At 36.9% G+C, this 12,895-nt stretch overlaps 1 protein-coding gene across 1 annotated transcript in view; it reads left to right on the top strand.

Moving 5' to 3' along the window:
* The window catches only part of YAP1 (Yes1 associated transcriptional regulator), a 91,092-nt gene that overhangs the window by 50,891 nt on the left and 27,306 nt on the right, over positions 1-12,895 (top strand). Inside the window, 2 exon segments of the mRNA XM_032219305.1 lie at positions 28-143; positions 5,239-5,352. Coding sequence (XP_032075196.1) covers positions 28-143; positions 5,239-5,352 — 230 coding nt within the window.

Here is a 12,895-nt window from a genome sequence, read left to right on the forward strand (position 1 = left end):
TTAACACTTTGTTCTATTTTGCTTTAGTCACATTGACCAGACAACAACATGGCAGGATCCAAGGAAGACTCTCCTTTCCCAAATGAATGTTACAGCTCCTACAAGCCCTCCAGTGCAGCAGAATATAATGAATTCAGCAACCGGTAAGGAGAAACCAACCAGAATTTATAGAGAATTTCAAGAAGCTTCACATTTAGAATATAAAGTTTATGCTGATCATTTGTCATTATTGCTGAGATTCATTACTGAAAATGGATGTTACACAGATTATTGTCTCCCATATAAGTATTATCAAACAGATACTTCCTATGATAAATAAAACACAAATTGATGAATGGAAATGGCAGTGGAGGAAGTAAGCTTGAATTTTTTGAAACATTCTAATTTTTAAAACTATATGAGGATTTGTGCAAAACGCCATAGGTGTATGCAAGTCTTCATTTTCCTCTTCCTAGGCTTTGCCTTGTCATGTTGAAAACTTTCTCAGTTTTGTTTCTTTTATATTTTGGTGCATTTATTTCTTATTATTTTATTTGCTATGATTTCATAGTAGCTTTTGTTGGCAGTGGTTTATAATATATAAATAAATCTTTTGCAAACATCAGTTTTTTCTGAACTCCATGTTGCCAGGTTATTTAAGCAATCTAGAACATTTTTTTATAGCAAAGGTGTGTCAAACATATACATGTATGTTCTTAAGACCATGCTGTAGCTTGTGGAAGGTAACTTGAGAAGGGAGGTAGCTACCTTAAGTTGGTTCCCCACAGCAGTGGTGGGTTGCTGCCACTCCTGACCGGTAAGACTGTACCAGTAGTGGCCTGGAGCAGCTGAGAGCGTACTGGTTTGGTGGCTTGTTTGGCCCGCCTGCGCTCTATAGCTATATTTATACCAAAAGGCACACTGCGCACGCACGCACAGGTGCAGAGCCTGAGCGCGCCCCGACAAGCAGCTGGGTGTTAGGGCAGTGGACTGTGCATACATGCACAGCGCACGTCAGGCGTGTGCACAGACAGACCACGATCAGCGTACCGGTAGCGACGATAAGAGCAACCCACCACTGCCCCACAGGTGTTACTGTTTCCTTGTGCTTCAAAGCACGATTTTTACTTGGGATGTAAAATTACCACACAATCCTGAGAAATCTGAATGGACTAAGCTTTGGATTGGAGGAAATCAGACTGGATTACTTCTCCCCTGTTGGATTTTGACATCCAAAGTCTTTTTTTCTAAGCTTGTCTTTGTCTTTGTCTTGTCATTCCCACCATCTTTTCAAAATTTAATAATTAATTTTCTGCCTTCAAAGTAATGTTCAAAGTTGCTTATGGGTATATAACACACAAAGAAAATAAACTGTAAATGTGCAGAACATTTGAAATAAAAAATAAAAAATAAGTATAAAATAAAATTACAAACAAATTTTATTAAACTATTTTATTAAAATAAAATAAAAAACTAAATAGAGTATTTAAGCAAAATGAATATATATATATATATATATATATTTTAAAGTCACAACCCCTGGTATGCCCAAGTATGGGAGGAAGGTCACACTTCCACTCTCTGTCATTAGGTTCGTCACATTGCAAGTGAATATATATACACACACACACACACACACACACACACACACATACATACATATACATACATATACATATTAGATTTTTATCTAATAGATACCTTTCACCCTGGCTTCACTGATAACAGATAAGCGCTTGTGGCTTAATGGCTAAGATGTCTGCCTAGTATGTTATATAGCCCAGGTTCAAATCCCAGTAAGAGTATGGCTAGCTGATGAGAGCTAAATAGCTTGAAATAGATCTATACTAGTCTCCCTTTATTTATTTATCAGCACAAATACAACAACATACATACATACATACATACATACATACATACATACATGTATATGTATATGTATACACACACACACACACTTCGGCAACCTGTGAAGGAAAAATTCTTTTGAATGAACATGTGTCCTGGATTTATAAAATGACACTTTTTACAGATTCTGCTATGGATACATTAATAATCAGTACAGGTAGTCTTAGACTTATGACCACAATTGAAACTGGATCTTCCATCGCTAAGTGATGTGGTCATTAAGTGAGTTCTACCTGATTTTATGACCTTTATTGCCAGACAGACAGACTGATTGAGAAGAAATGGTTTATTTCTGCCCCTGCTAGGATTGTGAATTAACAGACATTGGAACAGGCAGTCAGAAAACTTGGCTGGAATTTATAATTTTCCTCAGTAAGAATATAGTAATATCTAATATCTGTCTGCTACAAGTTTTCGTATCGTGAGTGATTTGAAATAATTTTCTTTCCTTGAGAAAAAAAGTCCTGGATTATCAATCTGTAGCTTCTCCATTCAGATTCAGGCTCTCAATCTGAATGATAAATAAATGGGTCCTAATCATCCTCATTTCCGTCCATATATTGTCCATTTGAAATAAAAATGTAGGCTTTATTAAAACATTTGTATGAGCAAATACTTTTATGACTAAGAAAGCAGGTGTTTTATTCTTAAGGTTTGTTCCATAGGCCTATATTATTCATCTGCTGATTCTCCTTCCTAGAAGGTTAAGAAAAGATGATAGTATTAACAAATGTAGATGTTGTTCTACTGTTATTTGTTCTATCAGCATATTAAAGGAAAGGCTTTTATGTGTGAACATTGGTTGATTATATGATAGAGAAAGAGTTCGTTTAAAGTTACAGAAAAAGATGTTTATGGAAATCTCCAGGGATTTTTTTAAAGCAAAATAAGTGTGTGTATTTTTTTTTCTTTAAAACCATGATTTGAAGAGTGGTAAAAGTTTTGCAATAATAATTTTTGAATCTGTCTCTGCAATAAGACATGTTACTGATTTGAAAGGACATTCCTTGCCAGGGAGTAATAGAGATTTGTAATTAGTCATACTTCCTAAGCTTGGTGAAAAATGATAATTATGGGTATCTAAGAATGTGGAGAGAACACTGCAAATTATTCTGGTGGCAAATGTAGTCTTGGAAACGCACTGTTTCATCTTGACCCAAGATGTAACAGTGAGATACGATTTAATGGCATTGTATGAAGTTCAAAATTGTTTTGTGAAAATAGTATTTAGTGTTTGGTTCGACAACATACTAATCATAAGCAGAATTAGAGGTTGAAAATAGACAATTCTTCAATGGTTTTATTTTATTTACAGTATATAGCCACCCATCTCAAGAACATAACTGGGCAGCTGACAGCATTAAATGATATATCAGTTTTTTGCAAGTCTAACCTGGCATTAGATGCTATTCGTATATTTTAAATTATTTACAGATTCTGTCCTGAAACATGAAAGCAAATAATAATACTAATAATTGCTGTTTGAACTTCACCTCATTTTTATGGAATTGCTTTATGGTATTTTCTAAGCAGAACAAGGTCAAGTTTGGCATTTTGTTTTGCTTCTTTGTATTTGGTCAAATCAGGACAAAACATATGTGAAGGGGGAAGAGTATTACTAATGTGAAATGCATTACATTGTCTTGGATAATGTATTGAATTTCTTCAAATCATGGCTTATTAAAGCAGCGTATGAGATGAACTTGTCTGCAAAATTAAAAAGAAATTCTGGCCTAGATAGATGCAGGAACAGATACAGACTGTTAATGCTATAGACTAGTGATAAAAATAATAAACAAGACTTCCTACAATTAGGAAGCAAGGTGCTGCATTATAGCCCCAGTATTTACCAGTTGAAAAAGTTTGAGGATGGTGTGGGAAATAAGAGTTAAGAATATTTGTCACAGTTGTTTTGGATAAAATTATAGCGGTTTAGCAATTTTGTTTAGTCTCAAGCTACAGGGTTTGATAAGAGTTAGAGTAATAAAGCTAGCAGAACTCTGTCTTATCAAAACAATTTTTAAAAAAATATAATATACAATCTTTTCAAGATTTTATTAAACAAAAGTGAAATGAACAAAGATTTTGGCAGCATAACCTTATTCCCAGTGTTTTGAATTTTTCAAAAAGTCAATATTGCAAATAAACTTTCCTATTTTTCTACACTCTTCATAATCTTCCTTTTATTCTCTCTTGTTTGACCTTCCCAACTTAAAAAGAGTTCATTCTCTCTGTTTTTCTTGAAATAACATTGAAAGTCTGATAGCTAATCACTTTCATTTTCTACATAATTTCCATAGATTTTCATAATTAATGTGTGTTTTCCATTGAAGCTAAGTGAAGCATGGTCTATTGTGAAATTTCAATATGGAATATTAGCAATGATCATTAAAACAGGACATTGCTGTTCCCAGCTAATAAACAAGTTTCTCCCTGATTAATGGTTTATATAGTTCTTTTATCCTCTAATTTATCTGTGGTCTTAACAAACCTGTGAAAACTACATGATTGCTCTTCCCATTCTTTAGAACAAGGATGGTTGCCCTCCAGTTGCCTCCTGTAAGTTCATGGTTAAAGATCAAAAAATGGTCTGAGATTTCTGAAATGATAGTTCAAAGAATCTGAAGACCAATAAGCCACTTTTGCTTTTTATATAAATGGGAAAAAGATTATTTCTCATAAACTATCCAATGATTGGCCAGACCAAAATTAGCATAAGTATGGCTAAGGGTTCCGTGATGATACACAATATGTATCAATATATATACAGCCTCTTTATTGAGTTCCTGCACGACATTGCTTTTACATAGAACTCCCACTGTTTCACATAAAAACAATTGTACAATATAAGGAATAATGTACAAAATATGGAAAATTAACATAGATAAATAGGAACAGAAATGTACCTAAAATAGAGTTTTGAAATGTCCTGGAATATGAATTTTTGGCTAATTCTGAAAAAGATGCCAAAATAAAAATAGTTGTTTTTCCCCCCCTCATATTATGAAGCCAGGCAGTAGAACCTGGACTTGTAACTATCCCTTCCTTTTCATTTTTGCAGTACAAAGAATTTAGAATAATCAAAAGATGGGGTAAATTTTAGGGCATTTTAATCCCCCCCCCCCCGCATCACACTAGATACTTGAAAGGGATGTTTTATTGCAACACAGCTATAGTATTCTTCCTTTCCCTTAAATACTGAGAGCCACGATGTGCTGAAACAATTAGTTTCATGTGTGCTGTGTTTTATGTAAATTAACTGGGGTTTGTTTCTTTTTTTTTTAAGTTTAGCTACTTTTTTTCAGCAGGCATAGCACAGCCTACTATGAATTGCTTCCTTCTGTGTTACAGGCCCGCTCCCTGAAGGATGGGAACAAGCCATGACCCAGGATGGAGAAATTTACTACATAAACCATAAGAACAAGACTACATCTTGGCTAGATCCAAGACTTGACCCACGTTTTGGTAAAAGTTCCTGGCACTTAAAATTCTTCCCTCCACCCATCCACCCACCCTCTCCCCCCACTTAAATGAAAAACCAGCAGCTGTAGCCAAAGACTTGGCTAATGATTTTAAATTAATTGAGAAATTAACCCCCCTCCCATCTTGATGTCTTGTGCCTTTGCCCACTCCTACTAACAGCATGTCAGCCTTTCTCTTCCTTGAGGGCAAGGTGAAGCTCCCCTTAAACTATTCTCTTTTCATTCATGCTCATCGTATTTCGATTTTCTGTTGCCTCTCCCATCCCTTTTTCAGATTTGAATTTTCCCACTGCTATTATATTTGTTACTTTTATTGTATAAATATAGAGATGATTATTTATATTGCCAGTTGTTTCAGAGATAATTCAGTTTTTTTATTGAACATGATAGCTTAGGTGTTGATAAAAATAGAGGCTACATGGTGCACGTAGAATAAAATCAACTTTAAAAAGTCTAGTTCATGGTAGTTTTTAAGCCTGTTTGCTTACTTAATAAGAAGCTGATCTGACGCTGAATATTAACTTTCAAATCTTCCTTTAGATGTATGTGTCATAGGGCATTGTTTTAGGTTTCTGTTCTATTGTATATAAGGCATTGTCTGGCAGTATAAATTCTGGTTAGTATAATTGTTTTATTAAAATAAAGCAATGGCAGTTATTTGTTATTTAAGCTCTTGTACTCTGACCTAGAACTTCCCCACAATTGCAGAGTAGATTTTTCTTTTTTTTTAAAAAGTGCACATAAAATAACTTTGTTATTTACAATTTGCAACTTCCAATTCTGTATAATTTTATTTTAATGATAAATTCATTCATAAGCGAGTGGAGCAAACCCCATTAGAACGAATAATGTCACAGCATTATTTTTTTAACTACTCCATTGAGGACCAAATAATTTTGGGGAGAGCTAAAATACTATCAATTAATGTAGTATTTATCACTTTGCATTTGATCCTTTCAGATGAATTTTCTTGCTGTAAAAGATTACTGTAAAAAGTCTAGGTTTTGATTTTGTTTCACTTTAAAACAACCACTAATGCAAAGGTAGCAAAATTATGCAAAAGTTTCAGTTTCGCCCAGTGAAGGATGAGTAATTTGCAACGTTTCTTGTGTCCAATGCAATCCTGTATATGTGTATTCATATGTTAATCCTACAGTAATTAATTAGGCTTCCTAAACTGTGTCTTAAAATTGCAGTGAACTTTGTTTGGAATTTTAAGCAGTCAAAGGTGCTATGCCACTAATACAGGAAAAAGTAAAGAAATTGCAATAAAATATTAGTCTATGCCTCTTTCTTTAATAAGAACACATCTACGCAGATCTGCAGCATAGCTGACGTTTTGAGAGTGAAAGAAGAAAAAGAAATATTCCCTCCCGATTAAGAGCTCCCCATTCTTTATTATATAATAAGAAAAAAATATAAAAAAATACTTTCTTAATTCTTACACCTAACAGACATATGACTATCATTATAATTTTTAATCATTATTATTATTATTATTTCAATCAAGATGCTATAATAGGACTTTATATTTCCATTTTTTTATATATAACAGTTCTCTCAGCTGGCCTGAATTGATTGATAGGGAAAGAACCATGAATCTTTCACCAGTTCTAGTCCTATACTTTATTAACAGATAAGCACCTGGCTCTAAATGGCAGAGGCAGGGCAGCTTCTGGAAAGTTGCGGAAGAAAGGTGTTTTTCTTTCTTATTCCAGAAATATTTCATAAGATATTGGAGCAGGGGGAGAGCTAAAAAAAACTCTTACAGCACATAATTTATTTCTGTTACCAGTTCTAGATCCTGAAAAGTTAGGGGTTATAAGCTACTCCATATGCATATTGTCTTCTTTTCCATTTTCTTTAAAATTATCACTCACAACATGTTGACAAATTTCCAAACACCCAGGTACATAGAAATACTATGAACATTTCTTCCTTCCAATCCTTGCATTGTACACATTACTGGGTTTGCAGGTGCATGAGTTATGCTGCAGTTCAATTGTCACAACGTGTGTCTAACTCCTTGGTAAAGGCTGCTTAGCAGTATGGAATAGGAATGACAGCCCACAAATTGCTTATTAGTTCTATACCTCTGGCTTATGTCATTTGAAAGCATTGTTCTGCAGAATTGGAAGGCTCATGTGGTCTGGCTAAATAATAGAAATGACAGTAAACTGGAGGAGCTTAATGGAGATTTCTACTGCTTGATAATAGCTTGAATAATTATCTTAACTTTCTTCAAATTGGACAATACAATGTTTAAAATGCTAAATATATCAAGGATGATATTAACTGTACACAATAGTGTGAAGTCACAGATTTTTTAAACTGGCGTTGGCCTTCATGCACAACATGTTCTCCCCAACAACCTAGGGTGTCGTAATGTGATGTGCAATGTAATCTGGGTTTCCAGCAGGGAGGGGCTGTTTTCCAGAGAGCAAAGAAGTAGCAGAGCTTGCAAAGTTCGTTCAGCAGAAAGAGGGTTAAAATGGCTCCTCTGTAGTTATTCCCAGAATATACCAGTAGTCATACCAATAGTTGCTTTAGTCTGGCAAGATTCTGTCTATAGGTGAAGAGCAATAAAGGAAACCACTCTTAAGTGTTGTTCTTGGGGCCTAGCAAGCTGAGCAAATCTTGCTCCCCATAGGATGACAGCATTTAATTGATGGGACTTGGAGTGCGCCCATTCTGCAGATGGTGCATTTAGACCAGGTGTGTCAAACTCAATTTCATTGAGGGCCGCATCAAGGCTGTGGTTAACCTTGGGGGGGGGGGCTGGGGTGTGTGTGGCCATCTTGATGCCGCTCCCCAAACTGTTGGCATGTTTCCTCTTTGCATTGGGTAGACCAGTCCGAATCTACATTGGCCTGGTCTTTCCTCTTTGCACTGGGTAGACCGGGCCGAATGCACGCTGGCCCGATCTTTCCTCTTTGTATTGGGTAGACCACCACAGCCTCGCAGGCTGGTTCCGACCACATCGCGGGCCAGATGCAGCCCACAGGCCTTGAGTTTGACACCCCAGATTTAGACAGAGAGATGTTAGTATCTAAAGAGGAAAGATATGGATAATCTTTTAGATATAATTATAACTAAAATGTGGCTTAATCTATTTGCCATAAATGTATGCAATTAGCATAGCTAATAGTACTATATGATTTTCAAAGGCAAATAAGAAGTGTGGTTAAGTTTTTTCCTAAAGCAAGACTGTCTAACACTGAATTGCTTTTTTCCTATTTGTCCCTGGCAACCTAGATTGATAGTGGATACATTAAGGTTTTTATTACAACCATAAGATTGCTTTTAAAATGTGTTTGTATTGAATACATACTCTTAATTTCCAATTATTGTTGTGTACCTTCATTTGAGTAAAAGGTGATGCCTCTTTCAAGTCAGTTCTTGATTCTACTTCTGATTCTACTACACAGAGAAGTCTAATTTATTTATTTATTAATCATATTTGCATAACCTCCCATCTCACAAAAGGAACTTTGGGCGGTGTGAACAGTCAAATAACCCCTCAGGGTTGACTCAGCCTTCCATCCTTCCGAGGTGGGTAAAATGAGGACCCAGATTGTTGGGGGCAATATGTTGACTCTCTGTAAACCGCTTAGAGAGGCCTGAAAGGCCTATGAAGCGGTATATAAGTCTACTGCTATTGCTATTGCTATAAAACACCAGATATAAAAATATAAAAATCTACATTAAAACATAAATATTATAAAACTGAATTTACAGACCTTAGGCAAAGAAGATAAAAATAGCTACTTTAGCAATGGAGTTTCCAAACATGTCTTCTTCAGTCTATGTAATTGGCTCAATAGCACATAAAAGTGCTTTCCTCCAAGATGTTTATGCTTCCTATCACTGGGATTTCTTGGTTATCTTCCATCCATGTGGCCTCACACTATAGATGTAGGTAAAATTATCCAGGTACTGTCATTGCTGAGACTTTGGTATATATCACATAAAACCTGTGTGTGTGTGCTTTCAGATTAGTCATTTAGGTTAGTCTTTTAGTGACTGCCTAGACCCGTGATGGTGAACCTATGGCATGCATGCCGGAAGTGGCACACAGAGCCAGCTCCTCAGCCTGTATGCATGCACACATGCACATTATAAAGCAGAAGATCAGATGGCCAGCACACATGCGCGCGCCGGGAAGAACTTCTGGATTCTGGCGCATGCACACACATTCCCGTTTTTAGCCTAGACCCTGCAGTTTTCCTTGCAAAATTTCAGAGGTAGTTTGCGGGTTGAGGATGTTAGTAGTAGTAGTAGTAGTAGTAGTAGTTGTTGCTATACAATTGTATCACAGCGGCCAGTTGTTTCGCCGGATTTGGCATTGATTACTAGTCGGGCCCCACCCAGGGGCCTAGGACGTCGTAACATATTTTCGTAATATGCGTGCAGATCCAAGCAGTGCGGCTTTTTGCATTTGACTGATGGTGATTTTGTCAATTTTTAACTGTTTTAAATGTAATTCCAGTGCTTTTGGAATAGCACCCAGTGTGCCAATTACCACTGGAATTACCACTGCTGGTTTGTGCCATAGTCGTTGAATTTCTATTTTTAAGTCCTGGTATCTTGCGATTTTTTCATGTTCCTTCTCGGCGACCCTGCTATCACCTGGTATTGCAATGTCTATGATTGTGACCTTATTTTTCTCAACCAGTGTGATGTCTGGTGTATTATGCGCCAGTATTTTGTCGGTTTGTATACGGAAATCCCACAAGATCTTGACCATCTGATTTTTGGTGACTTTTTCAGGCTGATGTTCCCACCAGTTTGTTGCTGTTTTAATATTATAATTTTTGCACAAATTCCAATGGATCATTTGTGCTACTGAATCGTGCCGCAATTTATAATCAGTCTGCGCGGTTTTTTTACAGCAGCTGAGTATGTGATCAACAGTTTCATCAGCTTCTTTGCAAAGTCTGCATTTGGCATCATCAGAGGATTTTTCGATTTTGGCCTTAATGGCATTTGTGCGGATAGCTTGTTCTTGCGCAGCCAGGATTAGTGACTGTTTCTTTCTTTAATGTACCTGTTGTTAACCATAACCAAGTTTGTTCACTGTCCACTTTATCTTTTATTTTTTCCAGAAATTGGCCATGCAGTGCTTTGTTCTGCCAACTCTCCATTCTTGATTTTATCACATCTTTTCTGTATTCTTGTTTCGTCTGTTGGGCCTTCAGTAGTTTTTTGTTCTTTACTTCAATTAATAGATGTTCTTGACTTTCTTTTAAATAATCAGCCAGTGCATGTTTTTCTTCTTCAACTGTTTGCTTCACTTGTAATAATCCTCTGCCACCTGATTTTCAGGGCAGATATAGTCTATCAGTATCACCACGTGGATGTAAACTGTAGTGCATTGTCATTAGTTTCCTGGTTTTTCTGTCCAAAAGGTCCAAATCAGCTTGTGTCCAGTTAACTATACCAGCTGTGTATCTTATAACTGGTATTGCCCAGGTATTTATGGCCTTGATTGTATTTCCACCATTCAATTTAGATTTCAAAATTTTCCTAACTCTGTTGGTGTACTCTCGCCTGACAATAGTTTTTACTTCTCCATGCTTGATGTTATCCAACTGCAGAATGCCTAAGTATTTGTAGGCTTCATTTTCTTTGCATTTAATTAATTGGCCATTGGGCATTTCAGTTCCCTCACATGCAGTGATTTTGCCCCTTTTTATGGATACAGTGGCACATTTTTCCATGCCAAAGTGCATTGAAAACTGCATTATTATTATTATTATTATTATTATTATTATTATTATTATTATTATTATCATCATCATCAGCATCATCAGCATCATCAGCATCAGCATCAATGTAAAAGGAATACATCAGGAGGGTCCGCAAAATATTAAAATTAAAGCTGAAAACTGGAAACATAATTAAAGCTATTAATACATGGGCAGTTCCAGTGATATGCTACTCAGTTGGAATCATCAACTGGACTCTGGCTGAACTGGAAAATTTGGACCGGAAAACACACAAACTTTTCCTGTAGATACGGCGGGAGGGGCTACAGCTGGGTTTAGTCACAGCTTGATTGGTCCAGAGACTGAGGGAATTTTCTTAAAGTATCCTTCCTTCCCTATTGGCTCCCAGTTTCCTCTCAGTTTCTGGTCCAAGCACTAGCTTTGGCTCCTTTGAGTTATTATTATTACTATTATTATTATTCTAATTCGATTAATTGGATATTCTAAATTTCTTAAATTTTCGGACTACTGGCCATAGAGTCTGCTTTGTCAGTCTCATAAGGAAGCAGGAGTGACCTGGTCTCTTGCCTTTGGGCCTGGGGGTGCTCTGCCCAATCCCTGGGTGTACAGGGGTGACAGACTCCCATGTGCAGCAGAGTTAATCAGAGGCTTCAGGGGCCAGCTTTTTGCTCGATTCTAGTCTCCTCAGCGCTGCAGCTTTAACAGCCTTGCTGCGGCTGCAAAAGCCTCGCCGCAGCTTTGATAACCTGCCGCAACTTCAAGCCTCGCCACAGCTCTGAAATCCTCGCCATGGCTTTAAAACCTCGCCACGGCTTGAAGCGCGGCTTCAAAGCCTTGCCGCGGCTTCAGGAACTCTTTACCACACTTCACATCCACAAAGTGACATCGACAGGTTGTACCTGCCAAGAAAAATAGGGGGCAGGGGACTATTGCAAATCCATCAAACTGTAGAAGAAGAAAAATGAAGTTTAAATGATTATGTGAACCAAAGTACAGAAAAATTGCTGCAGGCTGTGAAAACAGAGAACAGCATAAAAACAACAGAAACAAAGGCAGAATATAAGGAAAAACAGCTGGATGACAGATTAAATAGATGGAAAACCAGAAGCTTTGCATGGACAGCACTTGAAAAACATTGAAAGAAAATGTGATGACAACTTGACGTGGACATGGCTTAAGATGGGAACTACCAAGAAAGAAACGGAAGGTTTAATACTGGCTGCTCAAGAACAAGCCCTCCAAACTGATGCCATGAAAGCGAAGATACAAAAATCCACTGACAACCCAAACTGCAGACTTTGCAATAACAAAGTCGAAACTGTTTCACATTTAATATGTGAATGCAGCAAAATTGCACAAACTGATTACAAAGCTAGACATAACCGAGTTGCTAAATTAATCCACTGGTCATTGTGTTAAAAATATAATTTACCTGTATCCAGAAAGTGGAAAAAGTTATTGAAAATGAGAAGGTGAAGATCTTGTGGGACTTTCGAATACAAACGGATCATCATTTGGACCACAACACGCCATATATCACGGTTGTAGAGGGCCGAAGTGTATAGTCTATTGATATCGCTGTTCCTGGAGATGTTGAAGAAAAAGAACTAGAAAAAACAATGAAATATCGCGACCTGGCCATCGAAACTACACGGCTATGGATGAAGCATGTAGCAGTGACACTCATTGTCACTGGGGCACTTGGCACCATGTCCAAGAATTTTACAAAATACATCAACAAATTGCAGCTTCCTGCAATAACACCAGCGGAACTGCAAAAAACTCTGCTACACGGAA

This window comes from Thamnophis elegans, chromosome 6 (genome assembly GCF_009769535.1).
Source record: "Thamnophis elegans isolate rThaEle1 chromosome 6, rThaEle1.pri, whole genome shotgun sequence".
NCBI classification, from domain to species: Eukaryota; Metazoa; Chordata; class Lepidosauria; order Squamata; family Colubridae; genus Thamnophis; species Thamnophis elegans.